General features: G+C 35.3%; 2 protein-coding genes across 2 annotated transcripts; both read right to left on the bottom strand.

Annotated features, from left to right (window-relative positions):
• Nucleotides 1-11,981: 11,981 nt before the first annotated feature.
• On the bottom strand, nucleotides 11,982-12,485 carry LOC149383624 (uncharacterized). The gene has a single exon (XM_089627856.1). The coding sequence runs from the start codon at nucleotides 12,483-12,485 to the stop codon at nucleotides 11,982-11,984; it is 504 nt and encodes a 167-aa protein (XP_089483982.1).
• A 1,234-nt stretch (nucleotides 12,486-13,719) lies between these two features.
• LOC149383623 (beta carbonic anhydrase 2, chloroplastic-like) lies at nucleotides 13,720-16,020 on the bottom strand. The gene is made up of 8 exons (XM_089628900.1): nucleotides 15,900-16,020; nucleotides 15,615-15,809; nucleotides 15,410-15,458; nucleotides 15,182-15,298; nucleotides 14,929-14,982; nucleotides 14,790-14,869; nucleotides 14,556-14,661; nucleotides 13,720-14,028 (listed from the first exon to the last, which is right to left on the bottom strand). Exons 4-8 carry the CDS (start codon nucleotides 15,221-15,223, stop codon nucleotides 13,861-13,863), a joined length of 450 nt encoding a protein of 149 aa, XP_089485026.1. The 5' UTR covers nucleotides 15,224-15,298; nucleotides 15,410-15,458; nucleotides 15,615-15,809; nucleotides 15,900-16,020; the 3' UTR covers nucleotides 13,720-13,860.
• Nucleotides 16,021-23,923: the final 7,903 nt, after the last annotated feature.

Here is a 23,923-nt window from a genome sequence, read left to right as displayed (position 1 = left end):
GAATTGGAATATTAATTACGAAGATTATAAATATGTATGTATGCTTTTGAATATATCTATATCAAGTATATATATTATCTTAAGCTGTGCTTTTGATTGGTATACAACAATCATATTGCAGGCTATATATATACGCTAGGAGGGTTAGTTGTGGAATTATTATTATCATTATTTTTATAAAACACGGGTTAGTTGAGCAATTAAAATAAGAATTTGCTTTTTCACTTTTTGATCATTTTTTGCGATAAAAAAAATGTATAAGTGGAAGGAAGTGGTCTTTAAAGTTTCAACTAAAGTCGTGCATATTGATTTTTATTTAGGTTTTAAGTTTCTTAATTGTATAAAGGATTTGTCAAACAGCGCATTAAGTCTGTAAGAATTTCATCACATGAAAAATATAATTTGGAGTTCTTAATTCACCAAAAAGTATAGTGCTTAACTAGTCAGACAAATAAAGAAGTAAAAAGCATGAGAAAACATTGCAACAATTTTGGAGGCCATATTATTATAGATAGAGCCTGCTTTATACCGTAGCCATTTCTATATTAAGGAATATCTTGCTTTAATTCAATTTAATTTTATATAAGATGTATATATAGAGACACACAATCCCAAGTACAAACGCGTTCTGTATATGAATATTTAGCACATGCAAATTTATGTCACGATTACATTGCGGTGAATTTACTATTATTAATCGGATTCAAAAAGAGGTGAGATAACAAACGTGGGAATTTGAGAATTGCCATGGAAAGCCCTTAGTACTTTTTGAGGTCAATTTTGGACGAATGTGAAATACGTACGGAATTATAAGGTGATTGGGTCAAGTGCTTTTTAAAGTTTCTTGATTATCGAAACTTAATAAGCATAGTCTAGACTTTTGGTTGTTAGAAAAGAATAGATTTATAAACTTGTCATCAGTTATTTACCTCATTATCAATTAATTTTGAGATGAAACGTTGTTATTCTTTCACATTGGTTAGTTATATATACTTTTTATGTTTTTTTTTCGTGAAGGGTATTTCACTACTACAAAACTAGGATTCTACAACGCTTAAAAAAAATTATAGAATGATTCTACAACGCTTAAAAATCCGTTGTAGAAGCGCTTCTATATAACGCTTAAAAATCCGTTGTAGAATTCAAGAGCTTTCTACAACGCTTAATTATCCGTTGTAGAAACTAAGCTTCTACAACGGATATTTAAGCGTTGTAGAAGTTTCTACAACGGTATGAATCCATTGTGTAATTTTCAAAAAATTTCAAACACCTCGCCGCGGTGAAGTATAATTCTCGCCGCGGCGAGATATTCTACAACGGATATTTATAAATATCCGTTGTAGAATCATGTCGCCGCGGCGGGAATTCTACTTCGCCGCGGCGAGTTGTGTGCCGCGACGATGTATGTTCTGCGCCACGGTAACAACATTCTACAACGGATTTCATTCCGTTGTAGAATCCTGTCGCCGCGGCTAAAATTATACTTCGCCGCGGCGAGATGTTAGTCGCGGCGACGTATGCTCTGCGCCGCGGCGAGGGGTTTCTACAACGGATCGACATCCGTTGTAGAAGGTTTCTGATTATTTTTTTAAAAACCCGCCGCGGCGACGTTTTAGGTTAGCCGCGGCGTGGCGTACATCGCCGCGGCGAAACCAAAACATCGCCGCGGCGAGGTTTGGATTTATAAATAATGTGCTCTCGGTATCTTTTTTGCCGCGGCGACTCTTATTTTGCGCCGCGGAAAACGTTATACGCCGCGGCGAAATGTCTAAGTCGCCGCGGCGAGAGGCTTCTTTTTGAACCTGAAATCATTTTTTACACGTACTAAAACCCGTTGTAAAAAATATGGCACCTGAAATAACCTTCAATCCAAAAAATAATATCTACATCTTCAAAACATTCAAAAGAAATATTTACATCTAAAACCAATCCAAAATTGAATATAAAAACTAACTAATCATCACAATTATAAATGTTTGTACATAAGTTACCCATTCTTCCCTAACTCTCTCTAAATCCTCCTTTGTATAGTGTTTCTTACTTTCTAATTTTCCTACACCTCCTACGACTATATCGCGCATATAAGAAATCACAAAATACCCGCATTCCATGTTTCCGGTTTGTCTCGGAGCGTTCCAAGCCTGGATGTACGTTGATTGTCCGTTATTATGGGCGTTTTGGTGCTCGAGCTTGAAATCCACAAAAACCCTATAACACGGAAATCATAAGAGAAAAAACCTCTACAATGATTTATAATAAAAATAGTTTAAAAAATCAAAATATTACCTTTTTATCAATCGAGTTAAATCGATTGGAATTTTATTTCTTAACGGGTCGAAGAACATAGCACTATCTCTCCAAGAGTCGAGGACAACGAGTATCCAATGCGCACCTTTATTGTACGGCATCAAAGCTAGTTCACCAAATTTGCATTTTCGTACCATGTTTCCAACGTCCTTGACTCGTTTTGACAAATAAGCGTCCTCGTCGTTGTTTGCGATGTACGAACTTAAGCCCGGATTTATAAAACAATAGTCTCAACTCTTCTTCGCCTTTTCTAGCCTCGAGCGTAGATAGCTATGACAAACAAGTATTTGGTTGATCAAAACACTAAATATTGAATATTTATATTAAAAACGCATATAAAGAAAGCACTTACTCCATATAAACCGTTATGCTCCCCGCGCCAATTTCCAAGTATTGCAAAAAGTCGGAAACATCTTCAAATGACACCGGAATCGGGATAGCCGCGAGACTTGGACTAACATTGACCATAATCACATCCCCTTCCGGTAACATTACTTTGTTGGCATGTTGAGCGAGCAATCAAAACTTTGGATTAATCACCTTGTACGGAATCTTCTTAGCATCATCGATGCTAGGTTCACTCTCAAAACCGAGCTTTGAGAGTTGTTTGACAACCGGACCGCGACTCTCTATTCCCGTGTCCATTTCGATCAATCTCTTCGGCCACGAGACAAATCCTCCTATGGCATCTTCAATGGTTTGAGCTTCTTCGGTGGGAATTGGCAATTTTGCTTTTTTAATCAAAACCCCCAAAACGGTCACACGTACATTTCCTTCCTCCAAAGGTAAAGAGTGAACTACGCTCCCATTTACGTATGCTCGCCCATTTGCAACATGAATCATGCCTCCTTTCACAACATCATCTCTGAAAAGAAGACACTCGACTCTTTCATCCGAAGTCGGTGTCACCGGGGTGGTTGGATTCAATGAGCAACAAGCACGAACACTATTGGGTTTTTCCACAACAATAGGATCGATCTTCGGACGATCATCAACAATGATAGGATCGATCTTCGGACGATCATCAACATCGTCGTGTTCTAAGCGAATCAAGAATATTATCAATAACTTAATACCATTTATCTTTATTAATAAATAGATAAAAAAAAAAAATTAAACATACCTAAAGAGACCGCTTCATTGACGTGTTCTTCAAAATTTGCCATCTCTTCATCATCAACAAGCTTCGCTTTGAGATTCTCTTCCACACGCTCGACACTAGGCGACTCGACATTAGCATCTCTGACATTAATGCTACCATTTCCCCCGAATGTCTTCATCACCAAAGACTTTAACTCGCTCATTTCCCGACGCATCTTAATTACTTCTTCGTTGGGCGTTGGAGGAACAAAGTACTTAAAACGCGACATGTGTTTGGATTGACCGCAAACTCGCGACGTTCCCAAAGCTTCTTGCAAAATGCTCTTTCCCGATTCCGGCACCCATGTCCCTTGCGTTGCTTGTTGTGATAACGTTTTCTACACATAAAATTATTTGAAAATAAAGTTACAAGGTTAATTGTTATAACAAAGGTAAAGAACTTACGATTTTTTCTCCCATCAATTTGTCTTTCTCATCCTTGTAGTTATCTACGTCTTTCATTCGCGAGTCAATCCAAAGTTCCTCTTTCGTAGGCCATTCCCCCGTTTCGTCATGCTAGTAAGAAGTAATTATGTAATAAATTAAAAAATAATTGCAACATTTGGAATAACTAAAAGAAAAAATGAATCTAACATTTTCTTGATCAAGCTTTCGATATCCATTTCGGCCCGTTCGAGATTTGTACACACTTTTTCCGATATTTGATTTCCCATGTTGCGATGTTTGTTTGAACATTTCGGTTCATCTATACTCAACAAATGCTATCCAATCTTCTTCGGTGATACTTGTATAGAATTTCAAAATACAAGCCGGTCTCTTTAAGGCGATTGGTTCGTTGATGATGTTTTTGAGTAGATCGTTGTATATCTCATGACGAAATAACCTTGCCGCTTCTCCGAATCTCATAAGGCAATCGTGTTTTTGTTCGATAGGAATCGTAAATCCTTCTTGCATTTCGTTCCAAATCCGTTCTTTAATTTGGGCGTTCTCTTTACATCTCCAATCACGCATCGAAAGTGGAACGTGTTCTCTTGCTAACACGCCAAAGTAACTCGACAACTCATCACCCTCTTTACCCATTGGTTGCCCTATATCATCAAATTATACCGAGATTTTTTTACCAAGTGTTTTAGCCTTATTAACCCGACCCATAAGAGTGTTTCTTCGTTTTCCTTGTTCATCGGAGTTTAGCGCTAGTTGTCTTCTAATTTTTCTTTTACCACTACCGCTAGAAGTAGTAGTAGTGGACGACATGGAATCTAATATACAAAATTCAAAACATAATGTCACAACAATCACAAATTCAATCTCGACAAAGCATAATCATAATCAAAAGTAGTAGTAGTAGTAGTGCTCGGAGCCGTGGCGCCCGCCGGATTTTTTGTTCGAACCATTTTTCACCTTCACAAAGCATAATCATAAAAAATTCAATCTCGACATCTACAATCAACATAACCATTTTAAATACTAACAATGTCACAACAATCACAAATTCTATATCAATTCCAACTTCATTTAAACATAACAATATCAAATTCATAAACAATTCCAATAATCAGAAATTCATAAACAATCCCAACAATTGAGAAATTCATAAACAATTCATTATCAACATTAATCAATATAACCATTTTAAATACTAACCGATGTCACAATATGTCAAACACTATCCGGATATTGCAATCTAACTCAAATTCATTCTAACACAAATTCTAACTCAAATTCATTCTAACTCAAATTCATTCTAACACAAATTCTAACTCAAATTCATTCATAATATGTCAAACAAAAACCTAATTTTGTGTTCTAAACAAAGAAAATAAAATAAAAACCCCTAATTTTGTTAAATCAATAACCACCTTAAATCAATAACCCTAATTTTGTTAAATCAATAACCACAACATGCAACTCGGGGAAATAACATGAAATCCATATTCAAAAACACGAAATCCATATCAACCACACGAAATTAAATCAATAACCACCTTAAAACTTAGAAAATCATACCTTACAATGTTAAAGAGAGAGTGAGAGGCGGCGAGAGAGAGAGAGAGGCGCGAGAGAGTGGGGCGGCGAGGACGTGGCGAGCGAGACGGCGAGGACAAGGCGACGGCGAGAAATCGGGGCGGCGAGGACGTGGCGAGGGAATTTGGAAGAAAAAATCAGGACAGAATCGGCCGAAATGGTTGTCTCGCGTTTGTATTTTGAGGAGAATGAGGAAAAAAACTTAAAATGGGCTTATATAGGGAAAACCTAAAAACTCTCGCCGCGGCGAGAATATATCTTCGCCGCGGCGAGAAGGTCCTACAATGGATTTTATAACCGTTGTAGGATCATCTCGCCGCGGCGGGATTCCTTCATCGCCGCGGCGAGGCGGTTTCATAAGAAACTGCTTTTCCACGGTATCCTTCTCGCCGCGGCGATGAATTTTTCTAGCCGCAGCGAGATAATGTCGCCGCGGCGAGAGATGACTATCGCCGCGGCGAATGGATTCTACAACGCTTTAAAAAAGCGTTGTAGAAAGAGTCGCCGCGGCGACATTGAAATCGTGCCGCGGCGAGGTCCATCCTTCTACAACGCTTTTACCTTGCGTTGTAGAAAGGTTTCGCCGCGGCATAAATCACGTGGTGCCGCGGCGACGATTCTACAACGGATAGTGTAAACGTTGTGGGAAATCTGAAATTTATGTACTTCTACAACGCTTTACACAAGCGTTGTAGAATCACTAAGTTTCTACAACGCTTAGCTATAAGCGTTGTAGAAACCATCAGATTCTACAACGCTTATCCAAAAGCGTTGTAGAAACACCTAGATTCTACAACGCTTATGTAACGCGTTGTAGAATCCCTAGTTTCTACAACGCTTATGTTAAGCGTTGTAGAAAGTGGGTTGTATAATCCAACATTTGTAGTAGTGATTTTTTATGTTAGTAAAGTTTATTTTGTTTGGGAAAATAACACATTTATACCATGTGTTTTAGTGAAATGTCGACTTTAACCTTTGGTTTTCAAAAATGTTGAGATCATACCTTCTGTTTAATTAAAATGACAAAATTATACTCTGAAATGGATAATAGTGTCACAAATCTCCATTTCATTGATATTAACTCTTGTATAATAAAAATAGAATCAAATCCAAAACAGTATCCTAACTTTCAAATTTTCAATTTTGAAATAAAAATAGCCTTAAATTGAAATTAAATAATAAAATTCATATCTCCCAAGAGATGACTTCACTCTGTGTTTGAATTGCAACTCTGAATCATGGGTTCTCTGTTCGAATCTGTAATTTTGATGACTATCAACTGTCTATTTTTACTCTTTTGCCTCTTTTTGCGTTCTTCACGATTAAGAGATTGTTGTTTATTTTTTTGTTTTTAAATAAATTACATACATGACGCGAATGATTAAAGATAATTGGTGTTTACATATAAATATTATAGTCAAAGTCAATGAAAAGTCAATAAAAAGAAGATTTGTGGCACTGTTGTCTATTTCATGGTATAATTTCGTCATTTTAGTTAAACAGATGGTATGATCTCGACATTTTATAAAACCAAAGGTTAAATTCGACATTTCACTAAAACACAAGGTATATATGTGTCATTTTCCCTTTTTTTGTATTATATGATCATTTTTTGTGCGTGAAGGTCAGGACCGATAAACTGTCAGCCTACTTAAGGATTGATGGATAACTGTGCAATAAATTGATAGTTTAACGGATTAATTGTGTGGTTTATAAATTATAATTATGACTTATGAATAAAAATTAATTTGAATAGGTACGTAATGTTTATAAATCAAGTATTCTGAATAATTATTAAAATTTTAAAATGTAAAATTGAATTTATAAAGATATTCATATAACAAACTGAAGTTTAAAGTTGAAAATTTATAATAAAAAAACACTAATTTTATTTCCGAAATAAAATTGAAAAAGTTAGAAAATTGAATTTAATTCTACAGGGGACTAATTATATTAAATTGAACTAATAAATTATAAAAATTAGGTTTTTAAATAATCGAATAAAAAATCATATATAGTTAAACTTACATTCATCGAACTCTTCGTTTAAGTTGTTGTCATTCGGTTATCTCGGATGACATCTTGACATTTGTACACTATATTTTAAACATATAAGGATTTTGACTAAGTGATCTATCGATTATGATTAAGCTGGGGAATTTCGAATTATGTCTAATCTCATGAAAATCGATCTGCAGAGCGATACTCCATAGGAGGTGGAAATTATTTCATTGTAAAGTTCTATAGAATTGTCTCCTTACGAGAGAGAATTAATTTTTCTAAAATTTTTCAATACCTAAACCCGGGTTGCTTTCTGTGCAGACAAGAGAAATGAGTCTAGTGAATGGGCTTTAAAAATCGATTCCGCTTCTTTTTTTTCTTTTTTTTTTCTTGTTTTTCAGATTTCAAATTAATGTATATTTCAAGAACATGTAACTTGCTTGCTCATAAGATTTGTAAATGGGCAGCAAAAACTCTATGTTTTGGGATTTTCACAGCCAAAGAACTTCCGATGGTATGTGATTCCATTTTGTTTTATAAAATTCCAACTCCCTGACTAACAAACTCTAAATCGAATAAAATCAATCGCGTAAATCTTAAATACCCAAACTTAGTTGCACAGGGCACATAACACTAGTCTTAAAGTTCGGTTTAAGATAAAAAAAAAAAAAAGAATCCAAGAAATTCGCATGATATTCACTGTTAATACGATCGAAACCCTAGAGAGAGATTCAGAGGAGAAGAAGAACGAAGTTTGAAAAATAAACTCGAAAAACTTCATTGATTCGAATTGGGGACGAAGACCCAATTTAAACATACAAACAAGATAAAAGTACCAAACTACCCTTACTGAACAGAGTAAGTCAAGGACACAAAAGTAAAACAACAGACTCGTTTTAAACTTTACTTAGAACTAAAGAAAAACTATTAAGGACTAAACCAACTCAGCGAACACAAAAACAACGCCACAATGCCTTAAATCCAATACTCCCCCTCAAGCTGGACGAAATATATCCATGAGAGTCAGCTTGGATGGAATAGACTTCAACGCCGGAGCTGGAAGAGGCTTCGTAAAAATATCAGCTAGTTGGTGTTGAAAACGGACTGGTAAAAGCTTCACATCACCGCGCTGCACATGGTCCCGGACAAAGTAGAGATCGATTTCTATATGCTTCGTCCGTTCGTGAAAGGCAGGGTTCGAAGCTATATACACAGCTGCTTGGTTGTCACAAAAAAAAACTGGTGGACCAGTCATAGTGACCTGAAGATCCTTCAACAGTTGTTGCAACCACACAAGCTCACTAGTCGCCGCCGCCGGGGCTCTGTATTCTGCTTCAGTCGAAGACCTGGAAAGTGTGCTTTTCTTCTTTGACTTCCACGCGACCAGGGAGTCCCCGATAAACACGCAATATCCAGACACAGACCTTCTAGTATCCAAGCATCAACCCCAATTAGCATCAGAGAAGTCTCTTAATTGTGTAGACGACTGTGCTGAAAACAGTAAACCTTGTCCTGGACTTCCCTTAATATGCCAAGACCAGACTTCGCAATGCCAAGACCAGACTTCGCAATTTCCATTCCAAGAAAGAATTTCAGAGGACCTAAGTCCCTCAATTTGAACTTTGAATGCAAAAAAGTTTTAGTCTCATCTATAGCAACAAGGCTTGGTGCTGCAATAATGATATCATCTACATATAGCAGTATAATAACCAAGCTGTCTTTAGAACCACGTGTGAATAAGGAGTAATCACACCTGGACTGAGTGAAACCAAAAGAAATAATCACCTGTGTGAAGGTGATATTCCATTCCCGGGAAGCCTGCTTAAGTCCATAGATCGACTTATGAAGCTTGCAGACCTTCTTGGCAATTCCTTTCCCTTGCTCCCCCTGAATATCATAACCTAAAGGCAAGGTCATATAAACTTCTTCAAAAAGTTCACCGTTCAAAAAAGCATTATTTATATCTAATTGTGCAAGAAACCAGTTATGTGAAGCAGACAAAGCCAACAACACTTTGATAGTGGTTAATTTTGCTACCGGGGAGAAGGTGTCAACGAAATTGACTCCTTCTACCTGGTTATAACCTTTTGCCACTAAGCGTGCTTTGTTACGAGCAAGAGATCCATCTGCATTAAACTTGTTGGTATAAACTCATCTGCAACCAATAGGGGTTTTATCACTTGGTAGATCAACAATTGACCAAGTTCTATTGTCTTCCATAGCTTTAAGTTCTGCTGCCATTGCCTCTCTCCAATTTGCATGTTTACATGCTTGATGGTAATATTGAGGCTGGTAGTGACTAGAAACAGACAAAACAAAGTGTTGAAAGTGGGCAGACAAATTGTTATATGTACAATACTTAGATATGTGATGTAAAGATGGAGCTTTAACACCTGATGTTCCACATGTGATGTTGCAATGATAGTCACTTAGCCGTGTGGGAGGTGCTCTAGGCATGTTGACCGTCTGGATGGTATAATGACATCAACAGGCTTATCAGGGACTGCGTCAGCCAGATGTTGATCTGTAGTTCCCGAGTCCATACTCTGGCTTGGAGTGTTATCATTGCTTGGAAGAAGCTCATCTCTAACGCCCTGAACATGATTCTTTTGCATAGTGTCTGATACATGAAGATCAGGAAGAGGAAAGACTATATCCGGAAAAGGATCAATAGGGGCAAAATTAGATTTAATATTATGGAAGGGAAAAATTTTCTCATGAAAGATCACATCTCGAGAAATAAAAATATCACGAGTGGTTAAATCAAGCAATTTATATCCCTTAATACCAGGTGTGTATCCGAGGAAAACACACTTTCTTGCCCTTGGTTGGAACTTAGTACGATGAGCCTGCAAAGTGGAAGCAAAGGTCAAGCATCCAAAAACTCTTAAAAAACTGTAATCTACCTCCTTTTTGAACAAAACTTCATAAGGACATTTATGAGATAAGAGAGGGGTAAGTGTTCTGTTAATGAGATACACGGCTGTCATGACAAAATCAGTCCAATAAGCAATAGGAATCTGAGATTGAAAATACAGAGATCTAACCACATTCAATAAGTGTTGATGTTTCCGCTCCACAACAGAGTTTTGTTGTGGAGTTTCAACACAGGAGAATTGATGTAGAATCCCTATTTTCGAGAAAAAATCAGAAAAAATGAGTTATTTGGCTTTATCAGACGTGAAGTGTTTGATAGTGCAAGAGAAGTGGTTATTGATCATAGAGCAAAAACGCGGGATAATCTTGTGGACGTCAGACTTATTTTTCATGAGATAAATCCAACAAAATCTACTGCAATCATCAACAAGGGTAAGGAAAAAACGAAAACCATTATAAGAAATGACAGAGTATGGTCCCCATATATCACAATGAACAAGATCAAACATGCCAGCAGAAAGCTTATTGTTATTCTGAAAATGCAACCTTCTTTGTTTAGCAAGGGAACAAATGTAACACAGATCATTCTTATTGCTAGGTATGTAACACAGTTTATGCTTAATAGATTCTAGACGTTTAAAAGATAAGTGGCCAAGCCTATGGTGCCAAGTGTGCGCATATATGACATTGATGGGGCATGAATGCTCTTCTACAAGCACATAAAGCCCATCTTGTGCTCTACCCTTGCCAATCATCTTCCCATTCTTCATATCCTGTATATCAACCCAGTTTTGTGTAAAAGAAACAGTAATGGATGGATCTTGTGTCAAGCAATGTACTGACATTAAATTAAATTTAAAGTCAGGGAGAAAAAGGACATCCTTGAGCACAAGATCTTTACTGATGAAGATATCTCCACAATAAAAAACTGGTATAACAGAGTGATTAGGTAATGTAACAGTAGAGTTATACAACTTCCTAATATTGTGAAGAAGAGATTTATTAGTGCAAATATGCCTAGATGTTCCAGAATCAAGAATCCAACAAGTGCTAAAATTAGAGACACAATCTGAATCTGTATTTAGACAGCATAAACCTGGATTGGCAGATGCCAGGTTGATGTTGGTATGACCTTCAGGATTCATTGGACTCATGAGCTGGTTGGAAAGCATGCTTATGATCTGGTGAATCTGGTCGTTGGTCAAAGCCTGTGTTGAGCTGGTCTTGATCTCTGGTTTGTCATCTTGAACGCTGGGAGTTCCTTCAGCCAGATTTGCATGATTTCTTGGCTTTGGCTTGTAACCAGGAGGGAATCCATGGAGCTTGTAGCACTTGTCTACAGTGTGTCATGTCATCTTGCAGTGTGTACACACCAGCTTATCCCTTTTGTTGGATTTCTTTTGGTCATTGACCGCCATTGCCATCGGATTTGACTGTTCTGGTGCAGATATATCAGAACTCACAGACCGCTGCTTCTCATCATGGCACACCATGGAGAACACCTTGTTAATAGGTGGAAGAGGATCCATGAGCAAGATTTGGCCACGAACAGTGTTGAAAGAGTCATTCAGTCCCATGAGGAACTTCATGACATACTCCCCATGGATGAAATTGACCAACTCTCTTGATCCTCCACATGTGCAAGTACACGTCGGCTTGTAATTGTTCAATTATGCCCAAAGAATCTTCAGCTTTGTGTAGTAAACGCCAACAGTCATCTGATCCTGCGTGAGACTCATAATTTCTCGCCTGGGCTCAAAGATTCGAGGTCCGTTACTCTGCTCATATCTCTCTTGAAGATCCTTCCAGATATCCATGGCTGAGTCGCCATAAGTAACGCTCGAGGCAATTTCTTTGGAACAGGAGTTAAGAATCCACGCGATGACGATGTTGTTGTTGCGCATCCAGGAATTCATATGATTGGGATTTGAATCATCAGGCTTCGGAATTGATCCATCAATGAACCCTAGCTTGTTCTTGATTTGGAGAGCCATCCTCATCGATCGGCTCCAAGATTGGTAGTTCTCGCCATTCATCTGCTGTGTAACCAAGACCATTCCTGGTGAGTCAGTGTGATGCAAGAAGAAAGGATCAACGACATCGTCGATCGAAGTTTTCCGAGATGTAACTCCACTCGCAGAGAGATCTCCGATCAAAGTTTCATCGCCCGACATTTTTCCGAAAGGAATGAAAGAAAAGGAATCGGAGAGGAAAAGATTTTAGATTCTGACAGAGTTCCGATCTGGATTGATTCGCTGAGAATCGCTCTGATACCATAATACGATCGAAACCCTAGAGAGAGTTTCAGAGGAGAAGAATAACGAAGTTTGAAAAATAAACTGGAAAAACTTCATTGATTCGAATTGGGGACGAAGACCCAATTTAAACATACAAACAAGATAAAAGTACCAAACTACCCTTACTGAACAGAGTAAGTCAAGGACACATAAGTAAAACAACAGACTCGTTTTAAACTTTACTTAGAACTAAAGAAAAGCTATTAAGGACTAAACCAACTCAGCGAACACAAAAACAATGCCACAATGCCTTAAATCCAATAACTATTAATAGAGCCAAATAATGCTTGAATTCAATTAAATTTTGCTTTAGCAACGGAGAGAACAATAATATATTTTATAGTTCTTGGAACGCAAAAACTCTTCTCTAAACCATTTAATAACAAGAGCCCATCCAAGTAACAAAGATTGCAAAGTGTAAGCAATACGCCTTGTAATATTGGAGGGCTCTATTAAATCAGACCGTGGAATTGCAAACATGAGCTGTTTTAATATCTGAAACTCCAAAGAGGTAAAATTGGATTAAAAGAGCACCTTAAACTCCTAGGAAAAGGTAAAATTAGATTAAATGAGTACCTGAAACTCCCCAAATCTAAATTTGTGGTAGTCTTGCTTGTGCATAGTAGAAAGAAATTTACTATGGTCAGTTGTCATTTGCATATAATTCCAAAATTTACCCTTGACATTTAGCTAGTTTATATTATGTAAAGTTAGTAAGTAAAAGTTGAATTTATAAATTCTTTGATTTTGTTTTATATTTACTAAGAAATTTTTATATCAGCCTCCCTAAACAAAATTCAAGTTAGCTCCCCTCTAGCTCTTTCCGTAATATTTTTTGTGATGTCTTAGATTTGAGATTTGTTGTCATAAAATTTGTGAGGCAAAAAGACATCGTTATAGTAGGTTGTCGTTTTAGTTTTCATTACTTTTAATGTCACACTGTAAGCAATCAAACGAACAGCAAAATAAACCAAATAAGGGGAGCGGATACTAGGCTTTGAAGAACACATATGTATTAGGGTTTACTCATATTTCATAAACCTATATACCACAAACGACAAGTAGTTTACATAGGCAAATGAGATAAAAAAAAAATAATATTACACACAAGTAGAGAAAGCTATTAAATTAAGAAGATTTTTCTTAAGATGTATAGCTTGTCTAGCGTTATTCAAAAGAGAAGCACACAGATATTGATTAAGTTTAAAACAGAAAGAAATAATACTTTTGAAGAATCACACAATTCAATTAATTATATGAGAATCGAGGATGAAAGGGTTGAGTTCTTCATTTCCCAAAGCTTTAGTGATCCGTCAACAAAGTCATAGAAACCACCTCTCAATGCCAGTTTTCCCTCTTCAATTGCCTTTTGCACGTATGGGTATGTTTGTAAATTCTCCAGCGACAGATTCACAGATTCCTGCACATTATTTATTTATATTAATATTTATCAAATTAGTAATGCCTTAAAAAGTATCTGAAAATTGGGTTGATTTTCGGTTTCCTTCTTATCATACCGTACCATTACTTTTTGGACTCATTATTTTTCTTTCGGATGCTAAATAATCGATTTAAAGTTAAGGATTTGCGAAATAATCAAAATTTACTAAAAATTAAAAAAAATAGTCAAATAATCAAAGTGTACTACAGTAATCAAATTTTCAAAACAAAATTAATTTTAGAATTAATATTTTTGAAAGTGATAAATTACTTAGAATAATTGTCAAAATATTTAATCTTGGTGTCAAAAAATATTTGACAACATAACTTTGATTACTTTGCTGTAAATTTAAAACTTTTGCTATTTTGTTAATCAATTAGTTTCAAATGACAATTTTGTACAATTTTTTTCTTAATTTTCAACGAATTTATTAATTAAGTTTATATCAATAACATAAGAAATAAAACATTAATTTAAAATATGTTAAAATTAATTACGGCAATAACCTGAACACATTGCTCAATTTGTTGCTCAGGTGACAAATCGCCATGTTCAGATTGGACCTTGATTTTGGCGGGTAATGCAATATTGACCCAGTCATCTATGAAGTCACTGCAAAACATATAATTTCCTGGTCAATGTCTCTTGTTTATTCAATAATGAATATACGAAATTTTGTTACATGGCTGACTAATACAAAAGCTTAATTTTATTATATATATAACGAATATAATACTTACAAGGGAACAGATTTATCTTCAGCCATAAGCCTAGTTATGCCTCCACACTTACTATGTCCAATCACCAGAATATTCTCCACCTGTAATTTTCTTCTTATTAATTACTACCCAATGACAAAGAGTAATATTAATTACCAACCTTAAGCTCATGGACAGCATATTCAATTATCGATCCAACGTCCGAGTATCTCAGCTGCAAATTAGGTAAAACATATGCCAGCTATTAATTAATCAAGATTTAGTCAAAATAGTCAAAGCACTTAGAGTGACCATTGGATAGAATAATCTTCTGATAATTATAAATTGTTGAAAAATCATGACTCTTATTTTTTACTATTTTGTTGACAAATCCCAGATAATTGTACATATATACGTTATTAATAATTATGTACCTTGTTGAAAGAAGGAATCAAAGCTGCAATGTTCTGAGCCATGAAAGCTTCTCCAAGTTAAAAATCAAGAATGTGTGAAGGACTCACTCTTGAATCAGAGCATGAAAATACCAGAAACTGAAACACAACATATTTAACATTATTTTCGTATAATTAATTAACTACAATATTCATATTTGTGTGCAAATTAATAATCAGTGAAACAGTTTATATAGAGATATATAGTACCTTAGGTTTTTGAGTTTGAGCAAGGTAATCAAACTTTTCAGGGTTCTTCCTGTAGTTAAAAAAAAAAAAATATTAAAACAGAAACACTTTGAAGGCTTTTATAAGAAAATTATAATTTGAGTTATGCGGAATATATATATATATATATATATATATATATATATATATATATGTATGTGTGTGTGTGTGTGTGTGTTATAATTACTTGTATTGAGTGTGGATGAAGTTCTTGAAGCCTTTAATAAGTCTTTTAACTGGAAGATCAGTGCAACTCTGACCAGGACGATGACCATGTTCATGTACTAATGACTGAACAATATGAGCCCTCTGATCTTCATCATCAGATCCTTCAAGTTCATCTGATGAGCTGTAATTGTTCCTCTCCATTTCCTTCTCACAACTGATAATTAATAAAACAATACATCAAAATTATTAAATGCATGCAAAAAGAATTATGGAAAATTTATAATTATTATATATGTATATATACCCAATGAACTCGAATGAGTCTTGTCCAGCCATTTTGATCAAGTACTGAGATTTATGAATATGTATATGTGTGCTTTTCAAATATAGATAACACGTATATCTTTCTGTATCTGTGTTGTTTTTGAGTTGCTATAACAATGATATTGTAGGCTATATATATACTACCGAGAGTGACTCTCTTTTGTAAATGCATGGTATGCTTTTGCAATGTGGGATTAGGTTTGCTTTGTTATTTTATTGTCTTTTATTTTCTAGAAGACACGGGTTTGTTGAGAGCTTAAAATAAGATTTTGCTTTTTCACCTTTAATAATTTTTTACCAATAGAAAATGTGCCAAGTTGTCTTTCCATTTCAACAAAGTACATGTATATTTATTTTAATTATTTAAGTTTACTCTCGTGTCTTAATTATGTAACGGTTTGTCATTGGCGGTAAAGTTAATATAAAGTATAAACAACGCATATAAATATTTGGATAAGAGCTTCAAATTGAAATGATGGAATTCTATTTCACTTAAAAGTATAATTCCTGACCTGTCAGACAAGTAAAAAGAAAAAACAAGCATGATAAATATTTTAATAGTTTTGGATGCTAAGGGTAAAGTATGTGTATTCTGTGATTTTTTTAACAAGTATATATTGCTTTATTTATATAAAAAAAATTTGTAAACACTCACTATAACGCGTTGTAGATATGAAATGAATATTTTACACATGCAAATTTAAAATGTGTCACGATTGCATTGCGTTGGATTGACTAATATTGACTGAAGCTTTTTGAAAACATGAATCGGATTAAAAAAAATCTAGCTCGTTTATTGAATTAATTGACTAATATTGACTGGTACTTAACGTGTATGGGACTTTGAGAGTTGCCATGAAAACTAATGTAGTTATTTGAAGCTAGGTGAATATGGAATAATAAAGTGATACAATTTCTTCATTAGGTAAAATATTTCTTAAATTTTACTAATTTTTGGAATTGATTGCAAATAATAGCATTAGATACCCTACTAAATAAACTAATCAAAGAATTCATTACACTAGCTTATTTGGTACTCATAATATATACTAAACAAAAATTGTACGTCTTGTATCAAAACATAATTAAATATTAGATTGTGGGTATTACTTCCTGTTGATGCACTTTTATTGGCTAAGTTAATGGAAAAAATAATTGAAAATTCTAAAACTGAAGGTTATAGGTCGTAATGAGCCTATTTGGCTTTTCGGAGAAATTGTTACATGAACTCTTGTAACAATATGTGCGATAATTTTGTCCAAGTATCTCCTAATCCGATTCGAAGTTTGGGAGCGAAGCAAATTCGATTTTAATGAGTTTTTCAAGACCTAGAGCTCTATATAAAGCATCGCACATGGCCTTAGAAGCTCACACACTCATATTTTATATTCTCATTAATTTTAGCAATTGTTACAGAAACTGCTTGAAACATATTCTGTAACAAACGCGCAGATTACGTAATTTCAATTGGCATCATAGCGGGTCACTCTATCTTGCTGAGTGTGATTCGTGGGTTTATGTACTAGTCTGTTTATTTTGAGATGGATTTCATTAGATAAGGTGGTTCCATCGGTCGTCTCCCTCTGCTCGTATGAAGGACTTGGATGAGAAAGCATGGAGAGAAATTCTCACTGGATGGCTGCATCTAACCATCACCAATGAGAATAGAGAAAGTGTTCCAAAGCCAAGGTAGACGGGTCTGTGGCTGAAGATAAGCTAGCTACTGAAAATTCTAAAGCTCTCAATGCCTTGTTCAACGTCGTGGATTCAAATCTCTTGAAGTTAATCTCAACTTGTGAAGTAGCCAAAGAAGCATGGGATATCCTCCAGGTTGTTCATGAAGGAACTGATAAGGTTCGTATGACTCGTCTTCAAATTTTAACCACTATAAATTTAAAAACTTGAGAATGCTTGAAGAAGAAACATTTAGCGAATTTAACTCGCGATTGTGTGATCTGGCTAATGAATCTTTTGCTCGTGGAGAACAAATACCGAAAGATAAACTTGTCAGAAAGGTGTTGAGATCTCTACAGTAATGATTCAACTACAGTAATGAGATCTCTACATTTGGTATGTGTACAACCTGCTGCTACGACACACTAACCGGGGTCACTATGATGGTCACAGTGAGATTTGATCTAAATCTTGAAGTGGTTACATACTTCTAGGTTATATTACTAGGTTCTTTGACTCATTCGGTAATGGCTACTTGAAGATGACTAAATACTTTTGTCTTAGGAATTCGGGATATCATCTGAGCGAAAAGTGATTCACATATATGGAATCCAGTCTTTTTGAAAGAAGGTCAATGTTCACTCACCTAAGAGTTGATTCCAGAACCGATTGATTGCGCATACTTTCGTAGCACATACGTACGAAAGAATCTTTCGATGGGGAAGCAATGATGCTTAGGGCTCATATGTATCAAGAAATGTAGAACATAATAATTGAATTTTCTCGATACGAGTTGAACCTGAAGGATTGAGCTCATGTATTGACTATATTAATCGACGCTCATATACATCGAGTAACATATAATTCTAGTAACAAGAATAGTGTAGTCTCTGCCCATGATGTGATCGCACGTGTAAAGAAACAAAAGCGCTTCTTGTGGAGTGACGCCGAGATTGAAGAATCGAATGAATAAGAGAAAACAGAGATTTCGTCTATTTTGTTCGAATTCGTAGGAGCTTCAGTTACTAGGTCCATAGGCCCCAAGATGGCTTTGATAAGATGGATAGAGATGCTTGTAATAATTATATAATTGATTACACTATCAATACTGTAACTTGGTTGCAATTTCTTTCGCATTCGTAATAAAGTATTTTACGAATAAGTTATTAATTGTTTAAGTAACTTTGGAATATCACTTAGATTTAAATGGGCTTATAAAAGAGCAATTAAATAAGCCCACAAGGCCCAATATGGTTTGTGGTAGGTGTGTATATCATGGTACGTGGGCCTTGGATTTGTTTGATCAAAGCCCAATTATATTGGGGCTTATCTCAAATAAGAAATAAATTATATACATTAAATATGTTCCGATTTTGTGATTATTTAATGTAGTTATTATTTATGAGAGTATCATGCAGAGATTCTCTGCTTTTCCTATTTATTGAATAGTATATCTTATTGTGAGAAATAAATAATGTATTAATTATGTTATTTATTGAGAGTGTCATGTAGATGTTATCTACTATCCTATTTATTGAATAGTATCTCTTATTGTGAGAAATAAATAATATACTAATGATGTTATTTATTGTGAATATCATGGAGATATTCCATATTAATCAGTTACCTGATTAATAAATTCTAAAGTGAGAAATAGATAAATATCATATATGAACTAGATATTCTATTTATTATAGTATCTAGAAGATATTTGATTTGTTCTATACATAGAATAAATATCTCATATTAATTAGAATAAGATCAAAGGAAATCAATTAGATACATATTCTATTTTGGGTAAGCTATGAAATTACAAATAGGGGGCTTGGGGTAGTGCAAAAATCGCTGAACTGATCACAATTCCACTCTTGGAATTCGTGCATCTCGCTCCCTCTGGTCTTGGATTTTTTACTTTCTCTTGGAGTTGAAAAATTCGTTCATACTACTTCCCAAAGAAAGAAAGAATTATTGCTACACCTTGTTGGAGTAATTAGTGAGAAAATAGTTGGCCTACACCTTGGTCTCTTTCCTTCCGGAGATTACAGCTTGGAAGATTGTGGTATCGATCAACCGACGAGCAATCGAGGAGTCCAAAAGCTTGGAGATCCGAAGATCCAAAGAGCAAGGAGTCGCCGAAGAGTCCGAGAGATTGGAGATCCGAAGATCCAAAGAGCAAAGAGTCGCCGAAGAGTCCGAGAGCTTGGAGATCCGAAGATCCAAAGAGCAAAAGTAGCCGAAAAGTCCGAGCGCTTGGAGAGTTGAACATCCAAAGAGCAAGGAACCGCCGAGGAATCAGAGAAGCAAGAAGATCCAAAAGCTAGGGGCGTGGAGGGTCTATAGTTGAGCCAAAATGTATGTATTGCCAAATCTTCTTATGGTTTGTGTTGATTGTGTTTATCTTAAGTATTAGACCTGTTTTTATTGAATAATTTGAGTATCCTAGTAATTATTATTTACGTTAAATATTAGCGATTGTTTGTGTATTCTTCTATTTCGCACTAGTAAACATATTGTAAGGGTTAAGAGATTGGTTACCCAATAAGAAGTATTGAAACGATTGTTCGTGTTCAATACACGGAAACTGTAATTAACCCCAGGGAAGTAATTTACCCATCAAATGGCAACGGAGCGATCGTTCGTGTCCGATACTAACAACTTTTGTTTACCAAACAATTGGTGTAAGAGCGATTGTTCGTGTTTGATACCAACTTGTGACTTCCAAATAATTGGTGTCAAAGCGCTTATTCGTGTCTGATGTCACCTTATTTCCCATCAATTGGTATTAGAGCGATAGTTCGTGTCTGATACCATATTGTCTTCCCATCACTTCGGTACATATTTGAAGAGGCTAAACAAAAATTCTCAAGGCAGTGTCGCATGCAATGCCTCAGATATTTCCCAAGATAATCAAATTTCCAACTTCCATAAGGAGTTTGAATCGGGAGAATGGTCCTCTAATCAGAATAACCTATCTAAAGTAATTCAATATCGAGAATGTCACGGATTTGGGCATATTCAAGCTGAGTGTGCCAACACTTTGAAGAAGAAGAAGAGCAAATCCTACAAAATGACTTGGAGTGACGAAGATTCTGATGATGTGAACAACAACAACAACTTCAAAGCATTTACCACCAGAGAAGCAAGTTCAAAACTCGTGCCTCAGCAGATTGCCTAAAAAAATGTTTATGACAATTTTTGCAACAGTGATCCAGATCTCGACAGCGACCCAGAATAAATTACTATAGATTCTATCACTGAGGCCTGCAAACTATTATTTGGCAAGTGGAATGATATTGTGCAAATCAATCGCAACTTGAATGAACGATTAAGAAAGATTGACAATGAAAAATAAGAACTTCTCAAAGTAAATGCCTCATTCCCAGTCGATGGGGGAAAGATGCTACAAGACCAACTCCAGGTTGAAATCACTATTTTGAAAAAGAATGTAAGTAAGAATGCTCAACTCTGGAACTTTTATCCTTAATGAAATTTTTTCTGTAGGTCAAGTTACTGGTGATCACAGAGGTCTGCAATTTGTGGAAAACTGCAAAAAACCAAAACGACCTTCGTTGCGAGCTCAAAGCCTTTTGAAGATCCTATTGCTGCAGAAACTGTGGCAATAATTTATGCAACATCAGTGAAAATGACACCGAAAATTTGAATTTTTCACTACTTTGGAAAAAGAGATCATATAAAATCGTGGTATTATAAGCTTTGTGATGATCAAAAGAAAGAGAGAAGGAGAAAGTCAAAACCTCGACCTAATATGGAGAAAGTTTGTAGAGTCAAAGATCCACGACATCACGGTGCTTGTACTCCTCTAAAAGTCCAGACCAAAGACGAGAAATCTACCATATGCGAAAACTCCATCAAAGAGCTCGTGGCTAAGAAGAATATTCGTTCGGAGGATGTTGCTACAGAACGACAACTTGCAAAAAGTTTCACGAAAGTGTTGGAAGCTTCTCAGGTCACTGGATCCACCATGGATCTGTCATGTCAATTCGTGAATTTATCATTGATGTGTACTTGTGAGCATTCGGACCTCACTCTCTGCATGAGTACACAATATATATTGATGTAAGAGACTTATTTTACCTCTGTTACAAGTCGTCATCTATTTTAGCACACCTATTGGTAGTTATTTTTTTTATTCATTTTAAGTTTATGTAAATGTATTGAGGTATTATTATAAAAAAAATAGAAAAGAAAAGGCAGAAAAAGAGAAGAAAACGCAAAAAAAAAAAAAAAAAAAAAAGAAGACGACGGGAACAGGAAAGAAAACCCCCAAATTATAGGGTTTTGTAACCTTCGATCGCTACTCCCGGACATCCTTTTGCGCTAGCGTCACCACATCAACTTCCTAATTCCGTGGTGGTTCGTTGGTTCTCGTCAGAGATCTTGTGCCTCGACCACCATGTGCCCGCCTAGTTCTTCACTGATATTGTTTTTCTTCATAGAGTTGTGTATGCTGCAGTGATTTATTTTAACCGAGCTTGTTACTGATGATTCCTTCTTCATCAACTTGCGTTGTTGCGGTGATTTATTTTCATCGAATACATCATGGATTCAGGCAAAAAGGGGGAGGATCATCTTGACTCATAGAATTTACCTTCATTTGTGTGTTTTATTAAGCTATGCTTTGCCGTAACCACCAAAGGGGAAGATTATTGATGCACTTTTATTGGCTAGGTTAATGGGCAAAAAAAATGAGAATTCTAAAACAGAAGGTTGTAGGTCGTAATGGGCCTATTGGGCTTTTTCAGAATCCGATTCGAAGTTTGGGACCGAAACAAGTTCGATTTTAATGAGTTTTTCAAGATCTAGAGCTATATAAGGCGTTGCACATGAATTTAGAAGCTCACACACTCATATTTTATATTCTCATTAATTTTAGCGATTGTTACAGAAATCGCCTTAAACATATTTTGTAACAAACACACAGATTACGTAATTTCACTTTCCGCACATATAAACAAATAATCATTTTAAAACCGGTTGAAACCGTCTTCAAAACTGGATCCGTTATAAAGAATCGGTTAGTCAAATTATAAAAAATAGATTAATAGATTATTTGTGTAAGCTAATTTTAATAATTTGAGTCAAGTAGAGATGCTTGTTTAGTCTATCAAATTGTGGAAAACTATAGTTTTATAAACCGGTTTAAATCAATAAATTGATACTAGATTAAGTCGGATAACTTGTTTTATTTAAGCAATTAACCAATTTTTTGAAAATCGATTTCAAAACCCTATACAAACAAACAATCAATTGTGTAACAATATGTTAACCGATTTTTTTAATAGAGAACGAAATAACCAAATTTTCAAATTCATTTTGAAAACAAATTGGATATCGAATTTAAAGAACTAGATAACCAATATTTCGATAATTAAATATTAGTTTTCTTTTACCAGATCAATCTCATTATTAGTCTACAAATTTGAAAAATAAAATTCTGCTTCGATTTTGAAAAATGATTAAGCCAATTCCAAGGGGGTGGACTCGTTAAAGGTAATTCTTAGGACTTTATTAATATCATGTTCGATTCTTTCTGAGATAGTCTCTTAGTCGATAACGTCAATATCGCATAGATGCATGTTAGTCGGGTCACCATAGAAATGATCAAACCTAATTGCTTGTTATTGTTGCATTTGAACTCAGCATCATTAGCGTGTAGGCCAAGACATGAGATAAAACTGTTTTAAGTTTTAGTTGTAGGTGACTTGGATCTTAATCCAACGGCAGCGTGCGATCTAAGATATCTTCTAACGGCTTTAAATATAAAGCGTTGGGTTGGGAAATCACTCGTAACACATTCCGCTGGGTCTGAATTAGATAGAGAAATAGAGAATTAGAGAGAGAATCATGTTGATCTCAGAATCGTGATTTTGGGGATAATTCTAAGATTTTCTCTTCTGAAAATTCAAAACTCATTTGTAAACTGTAATCCGTTGATAATGAAGATCAGACGCTATACTAGATCGTTAGTGACCGAACCAAGATAAAAAAAAATTGTATTTACTTTCTCAAAGTCTACGTTGTTGAGACACGATCGCAATCTTTTTTGAGCATCTCTATTACGAGAGCTCGAACCAAGCAATTACGCAATAGTTATCGATTTAATAGAATATCGACCGGTAGATATTGTGTTAGTACGTTTGTGAGGCGTTCCCCACGTTGCTGCGTTCACACACGATATTATTAGTTTATTACCATAGAAAGCTTTTACAGTGAAAACATTTAAAAAAAAAAAAAACAATAACTTTAATGAAATCAATACAAGGGGTACAAAAGTGCAGAGATAATATACATTAAAATAAAATGTAATAA

This window comes from Urtica dioica, chromosome 10 (genome assembly GCF_054948205.1).
Source record: "Urtica dioica subsp. dioica isolate 48M chromosome 10, U.dioica_male_clone48M_v1_H2, whole genome shotgun sequence".
Lineage (NCBI taxonomy): Eukaryota > Viridiplantae > Streptophyta > Magnoliopsida > Rosales > Urticaceae > Urtica > Urtica dioica.
The sequence above is the reverse complement of the archived record's forward strand: the minus strand, read 5'-3'. Positions and strand labels throughout refer to the sequence as shown.

What these genes read in the sequence shown, in the direction of transcription:
- LOC149383624 (XM_089627856.1), bottom strand. Translation starts at nt 12,485, where the DNA reads ATGTCGGGCGATGAAACTTTGATCGGAGATCTCTCTGCGAGTGGAGTT.
- LOC149383623 (XM_089628900.1), bottom strand. Translation starts at nt 15,223, where the DNA reads ATGGCTCAGAACATTGCAGCTTTGATTCCTTCTTTCAACAAG. An exon ending in TGATTCCTTCTTTCAACAAG is followed by an intron (nt 14,983 to 15,181) that starts GTACATAATTAT and finishes CCTAATTTGCAG; the next exon opens with CTGAGATACTCGGACGTTGG. An exon ending in GAAGATAAATCTGTTCCCTT is followed by an intron (nt 14,662 to 14,789) that starts GTAAGTATTATA and finishes TATGTTTTGCAG; the next exon opens with TGACTTCATAGATGACTGGG.